At 60.6% G+C, this 24,181-nt stretch overlaps 2 protein-coding genes across 2 annotated transcripts in view; one reads left to right on the top strand and one right to left on the bottom strand.

Annotated features, from left to right (window-relative positions):
• Positions 1–17,774, top strand: part of FAM129B (family with sequence similarity 129, member B) — a 30,308-nt gene extending 12,534 nt beyond the window's left edge. Inside the window, exons 2-15 of the mRNA XM_010571140.1 lie at positions 560–695; positions 3,724–3,910; positions 7,371–7,499; positions 7,618–7,723; positions 8,584–8,751; positions 12,437–12,552; positions 12,635–12,739; positions 13,800–13,962; positions 14,398–14,585; positions 14,786–14,941; positions 15,555–15,671; positions 16,137–16,244; positions 16,362–16,473; positions 16,900–17,774. Coding sequence (XP_010569442.1) covers positions 560–695; positions 3,724–3,910; positions 7,371–7,499; positions 7,618–7,723; positions 8,584–8,751; positions 12,437–12,552; positions 12,635–12,739; positions 13,800–13,962; positions 14,398–14,585; positions 14,786–14,941; positions 15,555–15,671; positions 16,137–16,244; positions 16,362–16,473; positions 16,900–17,774 — 2,666 coding nt within the window. The remainder of the gene's footprint in view (positions 1–559; positions 696–3,723; positions 3,911–7,370; positions 7,500–7,617; positions 7,724–8,583; positions 8,752–12,436; positions 12,553–12,634; positions 12,740–13,799; positions 13,963–14,397; positions 14,586–14,785; positions 14,942–15,554; positions 15,672–16,136; positions 16,245–16,361; positions 16,474–16,899) is intronic.
• Positions 17,775–19,335: 1,561 nt separating this feature from the next.
• Positions 19,336–24,171, bottom strand: SLC31A2 (solute carrier family 31 (copper transporter), member 2). Its single transcript, XM_010571023.1, has 4 exons — positions 24,110–24,171; positions 21,565–21,631; positions 20,588–20,756; positions 19,336–19,994 (listed from the first exon to the last, which is right to left on the bottom strand). Exons 1-4 carry the CDS (start codon positions 24,113–24,115, stop codon positions 19,826–19,828), a joined length of 411 nt encoding a protein of 136 aa, XP_010569325.1. The 5' UTR covers positions 24,116–24,171; the 3' UTR covers positions 19,336–19,825.
• Positions 24,172–24,181: the final 10 nt, after the last annotated feature.

Below are 24,181 nucleotides of genomic sequence, written 5' to 3' on the forward strand. Positions count from 1 at the left end.
GATACAGTCAAGCTGTCCATGCTGTTCTCTGGCTGATAAGGTCTCTGAGCTACACCTGGAGCTCATGGCTCGTTTTTTCCCCTTAGCTTTGCTCTAAGAGGTGCCGGAGCTGGGGCTGGCCCTGGTCATATGGGAGGTCAGAGTAAGAGCCGGCTTCTGCCTTGGTCTGTGCACGTGTGGGGCTGCTGCTGCTGCTGGAGATGCTTCCAAGGGAAGGACGCAGCCAGTCCAGGCTGCTGGACCAGCTTGGGCAGCTTGCCATGGTTTTTGGAGTCCTTCTGAGGGTGAGATCCACCTCCTGCCCTGGTTCAAAGAGACTAAAACTGGACCAGGGCTGCTCTGGCCGGGCCGTGACCTCTCAATACGCAAGGGCTGCCCATGCCTTTGGGGGTGCAACCTGCATCGCCAGCGGCACCGGCTGTTCCGGGGTTGTTGCCTTCCTGGCCAGCCTGTGCCATTGTGCCGGCGCTGCTTTGGGCTTGGTGACGGCTGTGGTGGCACGACCGGTCGGGGGGGTGGGCAGGAGCAGGAGCCACCTCTCCCGGCCGGTTTCGCCCAGACGAGCCTCAGGCTCCGCGGTCCTCGGGTGTCATCCGGGACAAGGGCAAACCTGTGTTGCCTGTTTCGTCCCCTTACCAGGGTGTCCTCGTGGGAGCTGCTTGCCCTGCCGTGCCCGTGGTGGCAGTGCTGGCTGGGTGGGTGATGGGGAGGCTGTGTGGGTCCCTGGGGACGGGGCTGGAGCGTGGCTGGGGCTGCGGAGCTGTTGTGACATAGCCGGACCCTACTTCTTGCTCCCCGCATCCCGCCCAGCCCCATGTGCAGCCTGGCCTCGGGGGTTCCCCGTGCAAAGCCAGCTGCTGCAGAGCCCCTTTATCTCCTCCTGCAGCCGCCACGTGCGGCTTAGTCATGGGGACGGCTGGGGAGGGAAGGAGGGGAACCCGGAGGCCAAGGAACAGACAAAGTCTGTGATCGGAGGTGCCGGCGCTGGGGCTCCTGCTGAGCCAGGCATTGGTGGGTGCTGTTGGCACCCCTCTGCGACCACAAAGCTGGTGACTTCGCCCTGCCCTTGCCAGAAACCAGAGGGATGTGCCGGAGCCTGTGCCAGCCCAGTAACCCCGGCTGCTTGGGGACTGGTGCCTCTGCACGGTGCTGTTCGCGGTGTGCGGGGCTCGGTGTGATGGGGCCTGGGGTGGTGGCACCCGGAGCGTGTCAGTGCCGGGAGCTCAGTGGTCCCAAAGCAAACACCAGGCTTGGGAAAACACCGTCAGTAGGTGGCTGGGGACAGTCCTTGCGTGTGCATCCAGCCTGCCGAAGCGCTTTGCCGTGGGCGTCTGAGCCCGCACCCAGGACGGGGCGGTGGCTGGGTGGGAGCCAGCCGAGCCCCATCCCTCCCTCGCCCTGCCATGACCGGGGGGCGGAAAGCTCAGATGAGAGGCTGGGGGGAGGCAGGGGACACAGCTCCCTGGACTGCCACCTGTCCCCAAACCCCGCCAGCTCTTGGCTGGATGTGCAGCCAAAGCTGCTCATAGAGGGACGGCCGCTCCTGGGTGGCCTTGGTCATGCAGCCGGACAGGGGGGAGGATGCTCTCTGTAGCCCCCAGCACTGCTGGGAGGTTTCGTTCAGCCTGGTGAAGGAGGCAGTGGGTGGCTTAGCTGATTCCTATGTGGGATACATGAGCCCCACGCAGGGTGCGACTGGCGTGGGGCGGGGCGGGGCACCCACTGGCATCATCAGCGTGGGCTTCCCATCCTCTGCGCTCAAGCAAAGCCTGGCAGTACCACCGCTAGTGGTCCACATCTTGCCAAATCTGGTGTCACTTTGTGTCACCCCCTTGCTGCGCCGCTGGCCGCCTCCTCCTGCCCCCCCGTGGGCCCCTGCCCCTCTCGCTTCCCTGGGGCTGAGCATGGTGGCTGGTAGGGCAGCCAGGGACACTGGGCAGGGAGCATCAGTGGCCCCCCAGCATCCCCTCTGCACCCCGGAGGGGCTTGCTGGGCTGGGGGAGATTTAGTCACCTTGGATATTTGACTGCAAATCTTTTGTTTCAATGTCTGCAAGTAATCGACTTTTGCTTTTCCATTTACTTAAGACCTCCTAATTGGCTGTTGTTAATCAGGGAAGAATGAGTGACTAAGCCGTCTCGCCTGCCCGGGACCAAGGGCTCTTTTTTTCCCATGAACTGAAAGGAAATGAAACCTCAAAATGTCCTTTTAAATCTCAGCTGTCAGCATCGCAGCCCAGAGCCCTGGCCAAAATCATAGTTGTGTAGACAGGAGTTGCAACAGAGGTGCGGCATGGACGCAAGCGCGGCATGACTGCGAGCTCTTTCTTTTCCAGGAGAAAATGCCAAAATCGGGGGTGAGGAATTTCTCTGCTGGGACGAGCAGGCGTCTCGTTCTTTGCCGCGAGAAAAGGTTGCTTAAATTTAAAGGGATTTTCAGCCCCAGCACGGCAAGACACTGGCCCACGATATTTGCTCCCATCGCGGTGCTGGCAGTGCCAGTATCTCCTCGGGGATGGGTTTATTTGCCCCCAGCCTCCATCCTCCGGTGGCATTTTCCTCTGGAGCTGCTCATTCCACAGGGATTTGCAGCACCCTGGAGCAAGCTGCTCCTTCGTGCCGGCTTGGCTGTGAGTGCAGCTCTGGGGCGGCTGCTGCCGGAGATTTTGGCTCCCGCCGAGCTGTGCCGGGCCTGGCGCGAGGGTCTGTTTTGTCTGGGTTCGTGCCCCCAGCATCGTGCTGGCTTCTGCACTGGGGATGCATAGCCAGCATCGTTCCTCCCCGCGCCCATCGCCAGCGCTCTGGCAGAGGCTGAGCTGTCAGAAATAGTTGGAGGCAACTCAAATTCTTTCCTTTTCACAGGCTCTGGGGCAAAGTTGAGAGTGAAATTCAAAGTAGAGGCTCCGTATGCCAAAGACAGCTCCGGGGAAGTTGTCTCCCTGGACCTGATTCTTTGTGATGGTTTTTTTTTGTGTAGGAGCCCCACGTGGGGTTGAGCTGGGGTGGGGAGGGGAGAGGGCAGGGTGCTGCGTGGGACAGGGTGCTGCGTGGGACAGGGTGCTATGTGGAGCGGGGTGCACGTGGGGCAGGGTGCTGCCTTGGGACTGCCTGGGGGATGGAGGGGATCTCCTCCGATGTGGGGTGCTGGGGGGCAAGCTCTTCCAGCACCTCGGGCTTACCCCAGTCTGGAGGTGGGGGTCCTGGTGGGGGTCTCTGCCTCACATGGGGGGGTGACCTGGGGAGTGTGGTGGGAGCTGGGCTGTCCTTTTCCCTTTGAATCTCCCTGCTGCCAGCATCGCCAGCTGCAGAGCCAGGAGCCACCCAGCCCCTCTGTAGGGTGGCCCTTGTGGAGTCGGGTGGGTGTGAGTGATGCTGGGGGCTGGGGAATGGGGGGTTGCCCCCTAATCTCAGCCATCTGAGATGGTCGGAGCAGGATCGGAGAGCTGCATAAGGCAGGGGAAGCCGTCAGCATCACCGGAATCAGCTTAATGTCAGGAATTTCCTGCTGCGGAGAGGAATCCATGGCATTAACGTGAAAGGCCAAAAAAAGATCATCCTGACCCCAAATTAGTCCCTGGGCTGGATGGGGAGGGCAGAGGGCAGCAGGCTCAGCTGTGGCCCGGCACCGAAGGCTGCTCCGGCAGGCGGGAGGGTGACGGGAGGTGTTGGGTGGGTGGGAGGGTGGGGGGAAGGTGTCCGAGCAGGGTGCCGGGGGGGTCTGCAGCAAGAAGACCCCTGAATCCAGCCCCTGCCTAACGCGGCTCTGCTCTTGCCTTGCAGAGAAGACGGGGAAGGTGCTGGGGGAGTTTTGCCGGTGCTACAAGGAGCAGTATGGCGTAGCGCTCTTCAACAGCGTCCGCTATGAGATCGAAGGCAACGGAGGGCCGCAGGCCCAGCTGCTCCACCGTAAGGTAAGAGCCCAGCTCCGCATGAGGAGCCTGGAGCTGTCAGGGAGCTTCATCCCTGTGCCCGGTGAGCCCAGACCGATGTCCTCCCCAAAGCCCGGACACATCCCCTCTCCCTGCTGGCGTGGGATGTAGCCCCCTGTGCCACTGGTCCAGCCCATCCCCGTGGCATCGTGCACCATCTGTGCAGCACGTGGGGCTCGCCAGGAAGGTTTTCTATGCCATCCCATGCAACGAGCACATGTAGCAAGCAGGGGCAAGGCTGGCTTTTGGCTGCAGTCCCCATGGATGAGTGTGCTTGATGCCAGGGCTGGCAGGAGCTCCCCGGACCCCCTTGTGCCCAGGGAAGCCCCGAGTGGGACATGCCGGGCTGTCATCCTCCTGCTCCTGGGTGCAAGCGATGCTCCAGCCTGGGCAAATGCCCGGGGAGGGATGGGGAACTCCTGGCAGGCATCCCTGACCCCATGGGGGAAGAGGAGGTGGGTCCGAGTCTGATCTCCAGCAGCCGCCTTTCTCCTGCTTGGCAAAAGGACCCCCGTGGGTCTTGTCGCCTGCGGCTTCGGCACCTGGGAATGGATCCTGCCCTCCCCTCCTGCCTTTGCTAAAGGAGATGCGCACCAGTCAGGGCTTCTCACCAGTCAGGGTTTGGGATTCCTCCCCGGCCAGATCAGTGGAGCTGCTGCCCTGTGGGTGCTCCTTGAAAGCAGGAGGGGATGTGACTGCACACAGGGATGGGCTTGTGCTTTTGTCTGGGGCTTAAAGGGGTGTTTTTTTAAGAAATCTAGAAATTGCATTCATGAGATCAGACTCAAGCCCTGGGTGCTCACAGTAGTTGTCTCCCTGGCCCACCCACAAGGGTGACACCTTGCCCAGGCACCTGCACGTGCCCCATCTCCTCTGAAAGCTGCCTGGGTGCTGGGTGTCTTGAGCAAAATAAAGGTGTGGATGTTCCTGGGCAGGAGCAGGGCACTCGGCATCCTCAGCAAGACGTCCCTTGGGTTCCTCGCAATTTGGCAGATGCCTTCAGCCCCACTGGGAGGTACCTTCCTCCCGAACTTGGTTGCTTCATTAAAAAACTCCAGCAAGCAGCCCAGGAATGTCTGAGGAATGGCAGTGAGGCAGGGAGGTCAGGGACGCCTTGCAAATCTTTTAAAACACCAGTGTATAAATAGGACATTTCTCTTGTGCAATGTCCCGTCTGCTGCCTGTCCTCTGCCGGGGTCCTGGCAGTGCTGCTGGGATGTGCAGGGGCTCCAAACTCCACAGGGACCTGCGTGTCTGTGGGGCGGCTCTGCAAGGAGCTGGGGAAAGCATCTCTTCCAGCTGGGCTCTGCGCTCCCTAAATATGCCCAAGAAGTTGTGGATGTTAAGAAGATGCAGGGTAGTGTCCTCCCTGTCCTCAGGCAGGTCCAGCTGGGATGTGGCATTTGGTTTTTTAAAATTTTATTTATTTATTATCTTTTTTTTGGTGATCTCTGTGGGGATGCAGTGCTCAGAGGCAGCTCCTGCAGTGATACCAGGGGCTGGTGGCCCTCCTGGGCAGAGGGGGACAGCTGGACTGGGGTCCGAAGCATGGCTCAGTCACCTGAAATGCCAGCAAGAAGCGACAGTGATGAGAATAAGGAATCAATGTTTCTGTCTTTGGTCTCTCCTCCCAGGTGTCCCCAGCCAGTGCCCCTGAAAACCTGTCCCCGAGCATCCTCTCTCCTCCTGCCTCTCCCGGCCGAGCCCCAGAGCTGACATATCCGGACCCTGATCTCACTCCCCGTCGCTCCCCGTCCCCGTGGCAGGGATGCAGGCAGCGCAGGGCCCTCCGCCTGCACGCTCCCCGGCCCCCTCCCTGCCCAGCCTAGCAATTTGGTGCATACCTACCTGTCCCAAATATTTGCCGGGGTTGGGTGGTGCTGCCTCGGTGCCTCCCCCGGGCGAGGAAGGTGGGTGAGGAGGGGACGGCTGTGCCGGGGCTCTCAGGATGCTGGTGGCCGTGAACAGCTGTTCCCTGGCCGAGGGTCCCCCGGAGCCATGTCAGAGCTCAGCCTGGATTTTATTTCTTTAGTAGCTGGTCTGTACAGCTTCATCTGCCTTGGGCAGTGGTTTCGAAGCTAGTTTATAAGGGCTGATTCTCCTCGGATGGGCCACCCCGGTGAGATGCTGATGGGGAGTCCCGGAGCTGGCACCACCTTTCTGTCCCCATCCCTGCTGGTGGCCTTGGGGTTCAGGCTCCCATCCCTCCCTCTGTCCCCCAGCCCTGCAGGGCTTGCTTCTTGCTTTCTTCTCCCCCTTCCAAGGCCTTTGGAAAGCAGTAAGGAGCAGGGAGGTGCTGTCAGCCTGTTTGCTGAGCCAAGCTGCTCTCAGACCTCCCTACCACCCAAGGGGGTGTGGGGTTGGGGAGTGGTGGGGGGCTTGGGGAAAGCAATAGGGTTCTTGTGAACCAGGAGATGGACAGAGCAGGGAGAGGAGAGGGAAAGGTCCTGCAGAAGGGTCCCGGTGCTGGGGCATGGTGGGACCCAAGCCCTGGCTGCTCCCTCCTGATGGCCACCGTGGTGGATGGTGGGTGGCCGTGGCAGGAGAGGCGGCCGCCACACGCTCCCACTCTCACGAGAGCTCTTGGCTCTTGTTTATGTTCCTGGGATCATAAAAATTCTTGGGACAAATTCTTGGCTTGCTCAGCCAGCCTGTGTTTGAGATGGCGTAAATGCTGCCAGTGTGCAGGCCAAAAGGTGCTGGAGAGCTGGCGAGGGGCTGCTCAGCCTCGGGGGGGGGGGACTCGGGGGCACGGGATGTCTTCAGCCTGTTCCCATCGCTGGTCCTCCGTGAAGTCCAGAGCATTTAAGGATTGCCTGGTGCTGGGCTCTACGGGGTGGCTTCTTGCTTTTCCTCTTCCATGTCCATATGGAGACCATGCTAGGGCAGGGCTTGGTTCCTGCCATCTGCAGCTTGCCTCTGACCTGCACCCTGGCAGGACCTTCTGGTTGATGGCCACTACTGAGCAGTACCATGCTCCCGCCTGCCCCAAACCAGGGAAATCACAGTAGTTGAGGTTGGGAAGAGCTGCTGGAGGGCTCTGCTCCAACCTGCCGCTCGGCCAAGTGAGCTCATGTCACTCAGCTGAGCTTGGTCTATATCCCAGGAAGGAGATGCCAGGGACAGAGGTGTGACCACCACCACGTGCGACTTTGCTGCTGTATGAGCAGCCCCTTGGAGGTTTTCTAGGGCTATGCATGTGGTACCCCTCAAAGGTGTCACCCACACACACCTATTCAGGCTCCAAAATTTGCACTGCTGTAGGAGATAATGCAGTGGTGAACTTGGAGACCCTCAACACAGCCCTAGTGCAGAAAACCCCAACCAAACCACCATGAACAGACCTTGCTGCGCTCCCCGAGCCAGCCATGGGATGGAGGGGTACCCAGCTGCCCCCCCTCCCTGCCCTCCCCATGCCACCCGCCGCATCTCCTCCCCACAGGTCCCGCTGGAGGACCATGTCATCTACTCGGGCAACCTCTTCCAGTACATCGAGGAGAACAAGAAGTGGAGGAACCGCTTCTGCGTGGTCCCGCACAACTACGGCTTGGTCCTCTATGAGAACAAACTGGTGAGGGACATCACCCTTTCGCCCTTCTCTGGTGGGCACAGCTCCAAAGGGGGACACCCCATCGCTGCAGTGCTGTGGCCATGCTCCCCATCATCCATGACCATCTTTTTCTGCTCAGGCCTATGAGCGGGACCTGTCACCCCGCGTGCTGGTCAACAGTGCTGGCTACAAGATCCTCACCTCCGTGGACCAGTACCTGGAGCTGGTGAACAACAGCCTGCCTGGTGAGTGGTCCTGGTGGCTGCGGGGTCAGGAGGGATGCTTGGGGTGCCCTGCACCCTGGTGCTGCTGGGCATCCCTTAGGCACCTTTGGGAAGGGGTGGTTTTGGGATGTGGGCATCCTTGTGGACCTTATGGAAGGGGTGGTTTTGGGATGTGGGCATCCTTGTGGACCTTATGGAAGGGGTGGTTTTGGGGTGTGAAGCTGTAGGGAAGGAGAACAGCCCCATTCCCCCGTGGGGTGTAGGGTGCAGTGTGAGGTGTTTGCTGCTCACATCCTGCTGCAGCCACTGGGGAAGGAAGGAAAATGTGTCTGTGGCTCCTTGAGAGCTGCCCCAAGCTGCCACCATCTCCCTTTCCCAGCAGCACTGGGCAAAGGCAGTGGCTCCTGCTTCTCCATCCAGACCTCCAGGAGGACTGGCCACCACCCCGCTCACGGTCCTCCTGCCCCAGGTCCCTAAGGGCCAGGGCAGCTCCCAGGGAGCGGAGCAGGAGCTGCTGGAACAGCTTGCGTAGGGCAGCCAGCCTTTTGCCAGTTTGGGGCATGTGCACAATGGCAGCAGGGTCAGGCTGGCAGCTCTGGGGAGGGTTTCATGCTGGAAATAATTCTTTTTTTTTTTTTTTTTCCCCAATTTTCACTTCTGATTTCCTTTTTGGAAGAACGAGGCTCGCTCTTTGCACTATTTTTGGCCCATGTTTTTGGTAGAACTCACAGCAAAGGCACTGGGAAGCAGCTGAGGGGTCTTGTGTTCCCCTGCTGCACCCCCAGCCCTGAATGCTGGGGGAGATGGACATCTCCAACCCTGCATCCCCATCCCTGCCCTGCCCCGTCTGCTCCTCAAAGTATGCTTCCCCCCCTCCGCAGGTGTGACACCCAAATCAGGGCAGTCCCCTATCTTGAAGTGCCCCACGGATTTCCCCCTCATTCTCTGGCACCCCTACGCCCGGCACTATTACTTCTGCGTGATGACGGGCAAGGAGCAGGAGAAGTGGCGGGCAGTTTTCCAGGACTGCGTACGGCACTGCAACAATGGTGAGCGATGCTGGGGGGCGACACGGACACGGGGGCTCCGGGGTGGGAAGAGCATCGTCCTCCTGCTCCAGAGAGGGTGTTGGGGACCCTGTGGTGGTTGGGTTGGGTTTTGGGCCAAAGGGGATGATTTGGAGGTGAAGAGGAGGAATTGGCTGGGAGGTGTTGAGCATCTCATCCTCTCTCTGAGCGAGGGTGAGGAGCGGGAGGGATCCAGCCGCCCGGGGCATCCCTGTGCCTGGCTTCATCCCGCTGCCCATAAGGAATTCGATGCCTGCACCAGGGCAGGCAGCATTTGCAGGAGCCAGGCTCAAGAGATGCCTTGATGCCTATTTTCCACTCTGAGGTAGAAAATATTTGGTAATTAAAGTCATCAAAACTCCAAGCCCCACCGTCCTGCTCCCCGCCTCGCCGGCACCACCCGGGCTCCAGCGAGCGAGAGCAGCCGGGGCTGCGGGCAGAGGGGGTGCTGGGCCATGAAGGGCCGGGGCGGAGGCAGGACCTGCCTCCCACGTCAGCGATACTCTGGCAGGAAAACACGATTTTCCTGCTTGGCTGTGGCCTGTGCGCTCCTGGGCTGAGACCCAGGTCCCAGCAGTGCCTTGGATGGCGAGAAGTTTCCTGGGGAAGGAGGTGCCAGCACTGAAACCTGCTCAAAGTCGGGTCTTTTAGTGGACAAAGAGTGATGCTGCCTATTTTTTAAGTGCTTCTTTCACTCCTGGGAGCTCTGTGGAGCCTGTATTTTGCTGGAGCTGCTGTTTAGGGAGTGGAGTAATGGGGTTGGATCTGGATCCTGGGTTTCAGTGGGGGTTTCCATCCCCCCATGTTAGATTAAATCTTCCGAAAGCTTTGCTCTTTCCCTTCCTTTTGGCATTCCTCACTGAAAAACACATCCATGCGCTGTTGGTGAGCTGGGGGTGTCCGAGCTCATCAGGATGAGCGTGTCCCCGCAGCCCACCCGGGCCCTGAGCTTCTTTGCGGGGGCTGGGTGCAGTGACCCCTCCAGCTGCTCATCCCCTGGGATGCTGCCACAGCACCATTGCTGCATGCAGTTCAGCACCCCAGACTCCCCCCCGTGCTTACTGGCTGGACCCACAAAGCTGGGGCACTGCAAGCAAAACCAGCTTCTGATGAAAAAAGGAATCAATCTCTCCTACTGATAAAAGCCAATTTATTTATCTTTAATTTCCCCCCTCCCCGGCTGCCAGGTGCTGCTACTCTGCCATCCCCACTGCCAGCCAGGGTCGTGCCATTAAATCCTCTCGTCCCTCTCCTCCTCATCCTCAGCATGTGATGAAAAAAACTTACAGGGGTAGGCAGTGGCTCGGGGAAGGCTCAGTGCTGGTGGGTTTCTGCATTTCTACAGCCTGGATTTCTCTGTGAGATGGTTCTTCCCTCACGAGCACCATTTCTGCCCCTCACTGCTCCTGCAAGGTCCGAGGTACTGTTTCAAATTCCATGAAAGCTCTTTTGTTGTTGTCGAGCAATTTTTTTTTTTCCCCCTAAATTAGAGGCTCTGTTTCTGCCTCCGGTTGTGATTAGTGTGGGGATTTTCACCTCCCTTTTTAAGACTATATTTTTGTAATATTAGGTCTTCTATAAAGACTGGGGATGTGTAACATCGTTCCTAATGGAGGAGGTGTCCAGCCTGCTTTCCCTGGAGCCTGGGTGCCCTTGGCTGCTCCGAGAATGTCCCTTGCCTTGTATGGTGGCACGTGGGGCTGGAGCAGTGCCCACCCTGCTGGCTTTTACCCCTTGTTGCGGGCAGGCTGCCCCGTTCAGCTCTGTTTTGGGCAAAAAGCAGCTTCAAACTCACATTTGTCCTTCAGCACCGTTCCCCTGGCAAGAGGAGATTATCCTGTGCCGTCAGCAGGGTGGACTTTGAAAAAAGTCAAGGCGTAGCATCGCTCTCCAGTGTTGGGTACTCCCATCCCACAGTGCACCATCACCCCGGGAGCCTTTCCAGGATAGGGTCCAGGCTTGGGTATTTGCTTCCCATCCCCGACAAGGCAAGATCAGATCAGTGCTTAATTAGCTGCAAATTAATGAAGCGAACACATTAAATTTGCCCTGTGAGGTGGTACAGTGGCTTCTTGCAACCAGCCCTGTCTGCTTGTTCCTGAAATGGGTCCCCGCAGCCGGAGCCCGCTGCTCCCCTGAGCTCTGCCAGGGACAAGTGACCCTGGTGGGGCAGATCCAGGTGGCTTCTCAGGGAGCGAATCCTGCCCCGCTCTCTGCATGGTTTGGAGGATGAGGTTTGGCTGCAGTGGCTCTGGCAGGGGACTAAAGCCCGTACCAGGCTGTCCCACCTGGGAGGTGATGCTGAGCTGCAAGGAGCTGTGGATGGAGAAGCACGGGTCCTGAAAGCTCAGCCCTGCTCTGGCTCCCACCGAGCACTGAGAAAGAGTCAGACTTGACTTTCTCAGTGTTTTTTTCCCCCTGTATACTAAGCTGCCCCTTAGGAAAAGCTGCTTAGCCTTGGAGTTAAATGTAATCATCTTAGAAAAATCTGTGTGCGTTGGAAAAGATCTGCTCACTACCCCAGGCTGTCCCTCCTGGGAAGGGAGAAACCACCCCTGGCTGCATCTCCCCAGCACGCCGGCTTGCTGGGCGGTCCATGGATGTGCCGTGACCCTCTGCAGTCATCGCTGCGGGGACGGTCTCTGGGAGCCTCCGAGCAGGGTGGGGACCCTTCGCCACGGGGCCACCTTGGGCTCGGTCCCATCCTGCTTCCCTCCTGCCAGGGGTCTGGGCATGGGAGTTGGGGTGCTGGGGGGGTTCTCTCCCAGGAGTTTCTCTCTGGCTGGCAGGCACCTCTGCAGCTGGAGCCTAGAGAGACTGGGACGAGGCAGGGACGTGTGTGGGACATGCCAGCGGGCTCCCGGGCTGTCCTGCCTGTCCGCTGCCCCCATCCCCTCCTCTTCATCCTCCCCATGGGACGTGGCCACGGGCTCCCAGCACCCTGGACCTCCTCCTGATGGGTGCTGCGGGAGGGTGGGGGTGACATCCGAGCCCCCTCGTGCTGGTGGCCCCACAAGCCGTGCTGCAGTGACTCGTGGCGGTGACATCTCGGGGACAGCCCAACCATCCCCAGCGTCCCTCCTACGGGGCTGGCTCGGGGACGGGGGCCCTGACTCAGCCCCGACGCCGCTTTCCTCTTCCTCCCAAGCTGCGTCGCTCCCTGCAGGGCCCCCCCCTTCCTCCACACCCCCCCCGGCTGCCCCATCCTGGTGGGCTCACTGGGCCCCGTGCAGTGTCAGGGGTCACTGAGCCCCCCCAGACTGCTGAGTCCCTGCTTCTGCTGTCCCTTTAGGGCTCACTGAGCCCCCGGGTCCCTGTGCACCGTCGGGGGTCACTGAGCCCCCCCAGACTGCTGAGCCCCTGCTCCTGGGTGCCTCCCTGCCCTTGGTCTGGTTCTGGAGGGGACCAGTCTGTGGACAGAGTGGAAGTCCCCCCAGCCACTGGTGTATCTGGGAGACTGCTGCCCCCCACCCCCCCAGTCAGAGACAGCGGCTTGGGATGGGATCCCCTGGTCCTGGTGACAGCCCTGGGCTACTTGCGTGGGTCCGAGGATGTGGGGGGACGGAGGGACCCCCTGTGAAGGTGGGCTGGGGATGCTGCAAGGAGCTGGGCTGCCCCTCGCTCCCCGTGCCAGGCTGCTCACTCATCCCCCCTGTCCCCTCCCCAGGGATCTCCGAGGACTCCAAAGTGGAGGCTCCAGCCTTCACAGATGCCGTCCGCATGTACCGCCAATCGAAGGAGCAGTATGGCACCTGGGACATGCTGTGCGGCAACGAAACCCAGGTGAGGACCCGTCCCTCCCAGGCTGGGGTGGGGGGGGGGGGGGTGGGCTGAGCAGGGTCCCCAAAGCCTCCTGCCTTCGCAGGTCCTGAGCAACCTGGTGATGGAGGAGCTGCTCCCCGAGCTGAGGACCACCATCGGCCCCCGGCTGAAGGGCAAGGCCCAGGAGCGCCAGCGGACCTGGATCCAGGTGTGGGGCTGGGGTTGCCGGGGGGGGAGTCATCATCCTCTGCCATCCCCCTGCCTGCACTGCCTCTGCTTTGGGGGCCACACGGCCACCTCCCTTCCCTGCCGGGCTCGGTGCCCACCGGCTTTCCTGCCTGTTAGAGCCAGTGCCAACCCCCCCGCCAGCATCGCCCCCTCTCCCGGCCCCTGCCAAAGAAGCTGTCCTTATTCTCCGCAGTGGCTTTTTAAAGCTCCTTGTTGTGCCCCTGCAAGCAGCCCTGCCCATCCCTGCCTGTGCTCCCTCGTCCCTGGGGCGCGGGAAGCAAACAGGAGGAAGCCCAGCCCTGGAGCAAAGCCCATCCTGGCTATATTTAGCAAGACATTTTTAGAGCAGCCCAGGCTAAATCCAGCCCAAACCCTTGCGAAAGACTGAGGGCTCTTCAAAACTGCCTGTTAAAACCTTAAAAACTGATAGATAATTACCACCAGGCTCATAATGTGCCACTGGAGCAGCCTAAAAACACACAAATGCTGCTTTTTCAGTTGCTGCGGTCTTAGCTGCAAGGCTGGGAAGCCCAAGGAGGGGGTGGGTGGGATGGCTCTGCCTCCCGCCGGCCCCAAAATCATGGCGTTTGGCTGCAAAGTGAGCGTGAAGCCTCAGCTCCATCCTGCTCATGGGCTTGGCTCCTGAGACCCCAGGCAGGCTGAGCGGAGCAGGGCAACAGCTTTCAAACAGGGTCAGGGGCCCTTCTGCCCAGACCGCCGGCATCCCTAGGCCACCAGCATCCCTGGACATGCAGCATCCCCAGAGCTGCCTGGGGCAGGTTGGCTGATGGAGGGCAGTGCTCGGCTCTGTGCCCCCCCCGGCACTGCTTCGAAGCAGATTCTGCACCATGGGAGCTTCATCTCACCCAGCTGGGGGGTTCCTGGTGTGGAAAACCTACTGCCAGGCTGTGAGGAGGAGTCTGGTCAGGGCATAGGTGAAGGCTTGGCAGGTCCTGCAGGCATCTGGTGCTGGAGGCGATGGTTAGTGGGGGCAGCAGGAGACGTGGGGGCAGCTGACCACCCTATCTCTCTCTTGCCAGATCTCAGACGCCGTCTATAGGATGGTCTACGAGCAGACCAAGGCCCAGTACGATGCAGTGACGGCCAAGTGCGAACAGGAGCGGCCACAGATGGAGAGCACCATCCGCACGGACATGGACCAGATCATCACTTCAAAGGAGCACTTGGCCAGCAAGATCCGAGGTACAGCCCTGCGGGGACACGCGTGGCCATGGATGTGTGTAGCTGTGTCCGTGACGGGCTCCTGGCGTGGCATCACCACTGTTTCACCAAGGTGTGGCTGTTCCTGGGGTGCAGCATGGCTCCTGCCAGCGTGGCCTGGAACCCTTGGGGAGATGCCAGAGCGCACGTCCTCATTGGCATTGTCCCAGGAGGTGGGGGATAAGGTGGGCAGTGACCCCCCGCCAAGCAAGGCAGTGGGGCAGGAACGGGTTCAATACAGACAGAGGGCTCCCTGCAAGAACCCCTTGTAGTGTCCTGCAAGTCTGGGAGACCTCTCCTGGAGGAGCTTGGGGAGAGGGGCAGGTCCCCCTCCCTCGGGTGGGTTTAGGACCTGATTTGCAGAGCTGGAAGGGCAGAGGAGGAGCCTCACCATGCTTACCCCCGTTCTCTGCCCAGCGTTCGTCCTCCCCAAAGCGGAGATCTGCGTCCGTAACCATGTCCAGCCCTACATCTCCTCCATCCTGGAGGCCCTGATGACCCCCACAAGCCAGGGCTTTGCTGAGGTGCGGGAGGTGTTCTTCAAGGAGGTGACGGACATGAACATGAACATCGTCAACGAAGGTGGCCTGGAGAAGCTGGTGGAGGTGAGACTTGGTGATGCTCCTTGCTGGCCAGTGGGCTTGGGGGTGGCAGGGCCAATCCTGCTGCTGTCTTTGTGTGGACAGCACTGGGGGACCCCAGGCTGAGAAAATACATGGGCATGAAGCCCTTGTGGGGTGGCATGTCCCAGCCCCGAGTGCACAGAGAGGCTGTCCTGCCCTGCTGAGCTTGGCTTTATCCCCAGTACATGGAGAAGCTTTCCCACCTGGCCTTCCACCCCGTCAAGATGCAGTCATGCTATGAGAAGATGGACCAGCTGAAATTGGAGGGCCTTCAGCAGCGGTTTGATGTCTCCAGCACGTCCGTCTTCAAGCAGAGGGCCCAGATCCACATGAGACAGGTGGGACAGGGACTGGGGTCCTCCTGTGCCCCCCCTGGGCTGAGCACAAAGGGCTGGGGAGCGGAGGCAGAGCGGGGAGCCTGGGCTGGCCCAACCCAGGCAGGGATTTGGCCGGGATGTCTCTCCTGTCTCAGGGACCTTCATGTCATTGGCACCCAGCTAAGGGTGCATGATGGATCTGGCCATCCCTTTTGGTCTGGAGCCTGAGCAGGGAGGGAGCCCACGGGTGGGCGGCAGCATGGAGGACCCTTCCAGTGCGGACTCAGCACCTACAGTTGGGCATCATGGCACAGCTGTCCCTTTGCCACCAAGCCCACTGACACCAGCAAGGCCAGTAGCCCAATTCTAGGGTCTGATCCAGCCAAACCTGGAGCAGGGCGTAGAAGCGAGGGTGCAAACCGGCTTTGGGCACCCTCCTCCCCAGCACCCTTGGTCCTCAGGGTGGAGTCTGTGGATGCCATGCTGGGATGCTGGGGACTGTGCTAATGCGAAGACTCATCGTGGTGTCCCCTGAGTGCCCCAAAAGTGTCCCCTGCCCACCCCCATGGTTGGTCCCTTTGGGTGCCCTCCCCACCTCCCCCCCCCAGTGCTGACTGTCTGCCTCTGCTCACAGCAAATGGACGACGCCGTGTACACGTTTGAGACGCTGCTCCATCAGGAGCTGGGGAAGCTGCAGGGCAAAGATGACTTGTGCAAGTCCATCCAGCGCATCCTCGAGAGGGTGCTCAAGGTGAGGGGTGGTGGGTCAGGGCCTTCCGTGGCCTTCCCAGTTCCAAGGGCCAGCAGCCCAAGGAAGAGGCCAGGAGTGACCTTACCAATTTTAACAGAAGTCTTCTGGGGAAATACAAAATATTGAGATTTTCATGCATTTTGCTGGGATGTGGGACAGATGAGTGGGAAACCACCTGGAAGAGCCAGGTCCCCTCTGACTACATGCATCACTGTAAAAGCCACCCGGGTTTCAGATGGCCCCAAAACCCCTTCTGCAGACAGCAGTGGAGGAGCTGGCACTTACTTGGGCTCAGACTCCCTGGGAACTGGCTGGAGAGAAAGATGCAAGGGGCAGAGGAACCTACTCAGACCCATGCAAATGGGTTGGAGGGGGACAAACCGCAGGGGCTTGTGCCCGTCGGCAGGGGAGCTGCCAGCCCCCAGCCCTCATTGACCCGGGGCTGCCATCTCTCTCGCCCTGCAGAAATACGACTACGACAGCAGCACCGTGCGGAAGAAGTTCTTCAGGGAGGCCCTGCTGCAGATCACCATCCCCTTCCTGCTGAAAAAGCTGGCGCCGACCTGCAAGGGGGTAAGAGGGTAAAGTCTGGGGTGGGCGGGGGGGGAAGGACCACCCCTCCCATGGAGAGGCTGGAGCATCCCTCCCTCCCGTCCCCCCCCGGGCTGAGCAGCCTCTCCCCTGCGGCAGGAGTTAGCCAAGTTTCAGGAGCTGATCTTTGAGGACTTTGCCAGCTTCATCCTGGTGGAGAACACTTACGAGGAGGTCGTGCTACAGTCGGTGATGAAAGACATCATGCAAGGTAGGGTCCTGTGGTGCCGTGGAGCCTGGACCCGCTCAGCTCTCAGCCCCGGGGGGGAGCCCTGGGGCGGGTGGTGGGTGCTAGGTGGAGTCAGTGCAAGCCGAGCTTGGGCTCAGCAGCACCTTGAGGGCCGGTGATGGGTGCTGGGGATCATAGGAGGAGGGGGTGATCCCGAGCAGAATGCTGGGGGCTGTACGAGGAGGGGTGACCCCGTGCGGAGTGCTGGGGGCTGTACCAGGAGCAGCTTTCCTACCTGGCCTTCCCGCTGGCAGGGCTGAGTGGTGGGTGGGATGCTGAACCCTCTGCCCAGCTTCAGACACCTCTCCCTACAGTCCTCCCCTGTGGGAAGACTGGGAGAGGTGCCCAAGCCCCGTGGGTGCTGCCCCGTGCTCGCAGCCCATCTGACCTCTCTCTCGGTGCCCCCAGCTGTGAAGGAAGCAGCCGTGCAGCGGAAGCACAACCTGTACCGTGACAGCATGGTCATGCACAACAGCGATCCCAACCTGCACCTCCTGGGCGAAGGCATCCCCATCGACTGGGGTGAGGAGTACAGCGGGCAGCCCGAGGCCGAGCCGGACACCGACAAGCGCCGCAGGGCCAAGCAAGTGGTGTCGGTGATCCAAGACGACGAGGGGGTCCTGCCCTATGAAGTGGGCGCCGAGGCACTGCTGCAGCCCGGCTCCCCGGAGCCGCGGGATCCAGACCCTGGGGCACCACCGAGCTCCCCGGATGGGGTGGAGGAGATCCAGGAGGCACTGGCGAAGGAGAGCCTCGGGGATGGCGTCGAGGCGGAGGAGCGGCTGATGAATGGTACCGACGCCACGCGGAAGAGCGGTGCCACCGAGGAGGTGGCGGTGGCGGCAGGGTCTGTCCCAGGTGATGTCCCCCCCCAAAGTCCAGCCAGTGAGGGGGACGGGGTGCACCGCGCCACACCGGCATCTCCTACGCCTGGAGCTGAAGTCCCATCAGGGGCTGGGGTGCAACATGCCGCACCAGCATCATCCATGCCGGCATCACCCGTGCCCGAAGCTGATGTCCTATCAGAGTCCAGAGTGCAACACGCCGCACCAGCATCACCCAAACCCAGAGCTGACGTCCCATCTGAGGCCAAGGTGCCCCATGACACACCAGCATCACCTGCACCCGGAGCCGAGACCTCATCACCGTCTGCCGGGACCGCTTGCCACCAGCCCAGTGACAAGGAGACAGGCGAGGAGGTGGCCCCCCCGGGTGGCGAGTGCAGCCCCCCGCAGCCCACGAGCACGACAGAGAGCGGTGAGGGGGTGCAGACTGAGTTCTAGCCCCAGGCCCCCCTCACCATGGACTGGCCCCGGTGACCCCGGGGGTTGGGGTAGGGGGAATAAGACCCGCTGCGCTGCCGGGGATGGAGAGCGGCACCGCGGGAGAGGGAGGGGATGGGAAACACCGAGACCTTATTGCCTAGCCAGGGGGGGGTCCCTGCTGCTACACAGGGCTGGCCACAGCCAAGTGGTCCTACTGGGTCGGACTGGGGAGGCCCCTGGCCTGGCACGGGGCACCCCCTGCACTCTGCTCTGTCCTTCTTCTGCCTTATTTTCTTCTTTTCTACTGAAGAGATGCTTTATCTGCCCCCAGCACAAGTGCCTGGGGCTGCTGGGGGGGCTGGCGCTAGCCCCGCTGTGGATGGGTGTGTGGGATGGTCCCGGCTGCTCTGAGGGTCATCCCCTGCCCCAGCCCGGGGGGTTTCCTGGGAGTCTGCCCACCACCATCCCACCCAGCCGGCTCCAGGAGTGCCAGTGGAAACAGTGGCCATGGGGGATGATGGAAAACATGACGGCAGCCAGGGGCACGGCAGGGATACAGCAATGCTGGCTGGCTTGAACTGCTGCCGATGCAGCAAGAAGTGGGGCAGGTGTGGGCTCACAGCACCCAGGCTGGGCTCACAACACCCAACACCTACCCCCGGCCACCCTCACCCCGGGGTCTTCTAGCAGCTATTTAAGTTCAGAGTAAAAACTTAGAGGGGAGGGTGGCACTCACGTGATGCCTCCAGCTTTGCCTGGCAGGACTGGGCTGCCTCTGAGCTCGGGCTCACCGTGCAGTGGAGGGATCCCAGCTCTTGCCCTCCAGAGCTCCCCAGCACCATACATGGATGATTTCTCCAGCTCTCGGGCTTTGCAAGTTTTGGCAACTGCAGTGATGGCCGAGCAAAGAGCTGGTGCCTTAGCAGCAGTTTGCTGGCACCCCCAGCAGCCCTGCCCGCCGTGGGGAGGGGGACGGGACTGGCACAGCCCCCGTGCAGAGATGCTAAAAGCCCCTGAGCTGGTGGGGGTTGGCAGGACTCATGAGCGTTGAGACGTGTGTGCGTGCATGGAGCAGGGACCAGCACCCCAACACACCTGTATTTTAGGTGCCGCTGTTTCTGCCTCTGAAGGGGGGTGCCCAGCCTAACCCACTCGGGGAGGCCCCCCAAAGTGCCTTGCTTTGGGAACTTAAAACCTGTCTCTTCCAGGATATTTTATTGAGAAAGTTATACAAATGTTTAAAAATATGCTTATAATAATTAATAAAATGGAAAAGCTTTATTTAAAGCCAGAAGAGACTGTCCTTATTCCTGAACCGCCCCCCTGGGGCTGTGCTGGAGGGGCAGGGCTGGGGCTGGGGATCCGCACACCCACTGTGACTGGGGGATGTCACATCCTGAGACCACCCAGCAGCAACACAAGCCAGGAGACAAACGACTTAGATGATTTTATTAAAAGGGGCGTCCCAAGGAAGCAGCAAGAGGCACCCACAGCAGCAGCTTCCCCTCGGCACGGCCACACTGACGGCTCGGGGGCTGGTCCGACCCCATCCCTGAAGCACTGCGCAGGAGTAGGGGGTGGGGAGGGGGGCAGCAGGACCCCCGTTATCCCCAGAAGGCACTGTGTGAAGAGGGGCTTGGTGCAGGTCAGCTCTGGGCAGGAGGGCAGGGGTGCCTGTCCCCAGCAAGTCCCCTTCCCTAGCAGGTCACTGGACCATTCCCATTCCAGCCAGGATGAACCCCCCCCAAAAAGTATGCGTGGGGGGAACGAAATGCCCAGCACCCCGCAGCCATCATCACCCAGCCAAAGCTCCCTGAGAGCTGGGGGACAGCCACCCACCGAGGACGGTGGCGATGGCAACATGGCAGAGTGCTGGCCACGGGGCTCCCCTTCCCCAGCGCCTGCCCACCTGAGTCGGGCCAGCACTGAGGGTCCCCGCAGCAAGTCCCTGGGGTGCTGTGTCCCTCACAGCACGGGGACAAGGACAGACCCAGCAGAAGTGACAGCAGCTATTCCAGACAAAGTAGCAGGAGGTGCGGAGCACATTGCTCACCGTCCCAGGGGGTTGCCTAGCCCCGACCGAGCAGGGGGTACACCATGAAATAGCCCAGTGTGGAGCCCGCGATGGCCCCGAGGAAGATCCAGGCGTTGTAGGACATGACGGCCAGCATCACCATGTAGCCCAGCACCACCTGCACCACGTGAAACAGTGTCTGGCCGACATGGTACCGAAACCACCTATGCAAGAAGATGGGAAACCTTGTCAGCGAGGGGTCGGGGCAGCCAGCATCTCCCCCGCTGCCAGCATCCCAGAGCAGGTTTGGGGAGTGGGGAGAGGGATGGGGGCTGTAAACAGCAGTGCAGAGGGAAATCCTGCTCCAAAGGAACAGGGAGAATATTATTAAGAGGCTGGCAGTAAGAGCAGCCTCGGGCATGGTCTGGGATTAAATACAAGAGGAAAAACGCAGGGCTTGGCTCCAACGCCTTGTGCTGGGAAGGAAATGCCCAGGCCAGCCTTGCTGGGGTGCCCAAGACGCTGCTTGTGCCCATCCCTAAGCCACCAGGATGCTCCTGCACCCACGGTGGCTCCTGGGGGAACGTGAACATTTAAGAGAGCTGAAAAACACCCTGGACATCTCCCAGAGTACCTGGAGGGGCCGGAAAGCCCCGGGGACCACCTCCCGAGGCTGTACACATACCCCTTTCCAGGCAGCCTATTACTCCACAGCTGCCTCTTTACAGCCTTTCTCCCCTCCTGCGCTGGCCCAGGGGCCATACACCCGTCCCTGAGCCCCCCCCGCCGGGTGGGTGCAAAGGGGACCCTGCGGTACCTGCCCTGCGTGGGGCCGGTGCCCCCCTCCTCCGGCTCCACCAGTGACTCCTGGCTGAGGCTGCGGGGCAGAGCCAGCAGCGCCCGCCGCAGCAGCACGGCCTTGCCCATCTTGATGGCTTCGTAAAACATCGACAGCAACAGGATCACCAGCACCGAGAGCACCATCCCTGCATGAGAAACACCCTGCCGCTGCCCATTGCAGCACACCGGTGGGAGAAGGGGGGTAATGATGGGGGGGGGGTGGCGGGTCCCAGCACAGAGCGCTTAGGCATATCCATGGGATAAGGTGGAGGGAATGGAGAGCTCCTGGGATCAGGGTTGGGCTGGAGCAACAGGCAGCAGTTTTGCGAAGCATTGGGAAATGGTGTATTTAGCCCAGTGCCCCCCCTAAATTCCTAGGGAGTATTTTTTGGAGGGGGTTGCTCTGAAAAAAATAAGCATCTTTGCATCGACTCGACAAAAATGTGGGGGTTAAAATGTGATGCTGGGACAGTAATTTAAAAAAAAAAAGAGTGTAAAAGAAAATGGGAAGCTGAGCCATCGCTGACTGACCTGGAGGGGTTGGTAGGCATGGGGGGAGGGATGCTTCCCACACCTCCCTGCCTGCTGCTCTCGGCTTGGGAGGATTGACCCCTGCCTGGGGCATTACCAGGGCACGGCACTGCTCGTCAGAGTAGGAGAGGGTCAGCCAAAAAAAACAGGCAATGCCCTCCGAGCTCTGGGGGTGAGTGGAGCCCATCACGGCTCTGCCCTGACCGCCCCATGCAGTATGTGCCCCAGCGTTAGTGCTGGGCAGGGGCCCGGCTCTCCCCCCTCCCGGCCCATCACTAACACTGCCCCTGCCAGAAATGCAAAGCCACTGTTTGTTTCTCTGCCCCGCATCCTTTTCCCCGGGTGGAGAGCACAGCTGGTGGCAGATGGATGGACAGACGGACAGATGGGTATCTCGGGGCTGGGCTGGAGCTGGCAGCCTACCGGTGGGCGTGTGGACGCTCCAGAAGTCAAAAAGCAGCACTGCCGTGTCCGAGAAGTAGAAGGACATCTGGAAAAGAGGCCAAGGAAAGGGCAGCGCTAGGAACTGGCTTGGGGTGATGGGGCAGACGGGGGCTGGGGCGCCTGCATCTTCAGCGGGTCCATGCACCCACCACCCCGAAGGGCTGAGCCCCGATGCCGATGCTCAGCTGGGATTTTACCAAATGGTGCAATTTTTTTTCCAGTGACTCCTGAAACGGGAAGAGGAACTTGCCCTGAAAATCACAGTCACGCTGACTGGGCTTAACTCTTCCCTTGACTTCTAGCAGGACAATTTTCACCTCTAGCAGCAGCTCCTGTGTGTGTCTGGGCTGGCGAGAAAAAGCCAGAGTTTACCCCTGCGATAAAGAGAGATGAGCCCAGGACTTCATTAGCCTGGATTTGAGAAGGGAAGGTCTGTGGGAGACAGACGGAGGCTGGTGGACACTATCGGCAGCCTGAAGCGAAGCCGGCTGGCAGAGCCCAGCCACCCTCTGCTTTCCTCTGCCTCCCAGGGGTTTCTCTTGCATCGCTGGGACAGGCCAAGGCACCCAGAGCCAGAAGCGCGACCACCTGACGATGGGTGCCAGGGCGGCTGGTCCAGGGATGCCTCCCTGGCAGAGGAGCATTGTCCCAAGCACTGTCCATCTGTCTGACCTGGGGCTGCTGGAACCTACAAGGGCATCAAACGCCCTTCTTTATCACGCTGAAATAGGAGAAGCAAGTATTGCTCTTGTGTAACGAACCCACCTACAGAGCCAATACCGCAGCTGCCAAGGCTTGCTCATTTTACCACAAAAAATGGAAATTTTTTTTTTTTTCCTTCCTTTGGTGAATCTCTCTAGATAATGTTCGTGGGGCTCACGTCCTCTCCTCTGCCGCACTGACCTGGCTTTGGCCACATGTACACGCCATTATTGACACAGGCAGATGCAGCCAACAGGACCGGCCTTGGCCAGAAATACCATCCAATAACCGGGCATCCACACCACAGACAGGCTCTAATTACACCCTTCGGCCGCTCGTTACATTAGCACATGTAATTGGCTCATGTTTTTAAGCTTCCTTTGGCAACAGATTAATGATAATTAGCCTTTAAATGAAGATATTTCTCCTTTGCAGGTTTCACCTACATGTCTCCAGTGCCGTGTAAGGAGGAGGTAACTGTTTTAGGGCCAGGGGAACAGAAGTGACTGGCAGAAGATCCCCTTGCTGCACCACGTCTCCCAGCCTGGGGTGAAGCCACGTCTTTGGGTACCCAGCATGGCCGTGAGGCCAAAACGATGCTCCTTGGGCCAATGACCCCTCGCTCCTCTCCTATAGTGATGCTATAGTGTGATTTCTCTGGAGACAGCATCTTGCTGGGTAAGATGTGGTGTGCGACGGTCAAGAGGGCAAGTCCTAATGGTCAAGAGGGCAATTCCACTCTTTGCAAGAGGGGAATTATGCTGCCGGGGCGATGCAACAGGCCCCGGGATATTGGATGGAGGGACACAGTGCCGTCCTCACCCACCTGCCCACGCAGCAGTGATTCAGCAGGCGCCCGGGTAAGGCTGCGCCCAGCTCCTCCTCTGCACCTTACAGGTATTTGCACATGCAGATAAAGCTGCTGAAAAATATCCTGCGCTGCCTCTGCTCATCTGTGTTTAGTGGCTTAATCCGGTCCAGTTTTGGGGTTGCTCTTTGCCGTTAAGTGAAAAACCAGCGGTGCCTGCACGGAGCAGCGTCAGGCTGCCCGGCGCATCCCGACCTGCTGCTCCAGTCCAACCGGGACACCCAGCCCCGCACGTCGGGATGAGCCTGCCTTCCTGCAGCACACCGACTCCCGGTCTGCAAAATAGCATGACAAGCAGGACACCGTCCCAGCCAGCCCAAGCCGCAGCCCCCACTGGGGACACAGTGGCCCAGGGAGGTGTCCCACACCGGGACGCTCCCTGGAGCTGGCGTGACCCACCCTCTGGACCTCACAGGGATGCTGTGCCAGCAAACTGGGGGGACCTGGTAACCTGAAACATCACGCCTGAGTTTAGAGCACGAAGCAGACCCGCTTCAGGGCGATGGCTGAAGGCCCGTGCCGTGACGCGAGCTCCCACCGCGAGTGCCCGGTGTCAGCCTGCGCCCGTGACAGCCCCTCCACGGGCGACGGGAAAGGACAGTCTTTGGGGTGAGGACGCGGTGGCGCAGGGGTGCGAGGCGCAGCCGGCCAGCCCGCCCTGTGCGCCGCTCGCCGGAGCCACCGCTGCGGGCGGCCTCTGCCCCTGCCCCGGCCGAGGCACGGGGGGAAGCCCGGGGCGAAGGAACGGGGAACCGGGGCCAAGCGGTGCCGGAGGGCGAATGGCGGTACCGCAGCCGCTAAACACCGCCTGTCCGCAGGGAGGTGCGGGGTTTCAGGGCTGATTTACGGCACCAGCCGGGCTGCGCCCAGCCCCACACCGGAGGAGGCTGCGGGGCCGTGCCCGGGGCGCACACCCAGCCTGGGACCCCCCCGGCTCGGCTCGGCTCGGCTTACCTGCATGGCGGCGGTGCGGAGCACGGCCCGGTGCAGCCCGGCCCGTCCCGGTGCAGCCCGGCCCCGCCGGTC

This window comes from Haliaeetus leucocephalus, unplaced genomic scaffold (assembly GCF_000737465.1).
Source record: "Haliaeetus leucocephalus isolate CR32 unplaced genomic scaffold, Haliaeetus_leucocephalus-4.0 Scaffold306, whole genome shotgun sequence".
NCBI classification, from domain to species: domain Eukaryota; kingdom Metazoa; phylum Chordata; class Aves; order Accipitriformes; family Accipitridae; genus Haliaeetus; species Haliaeetus leucocephalus.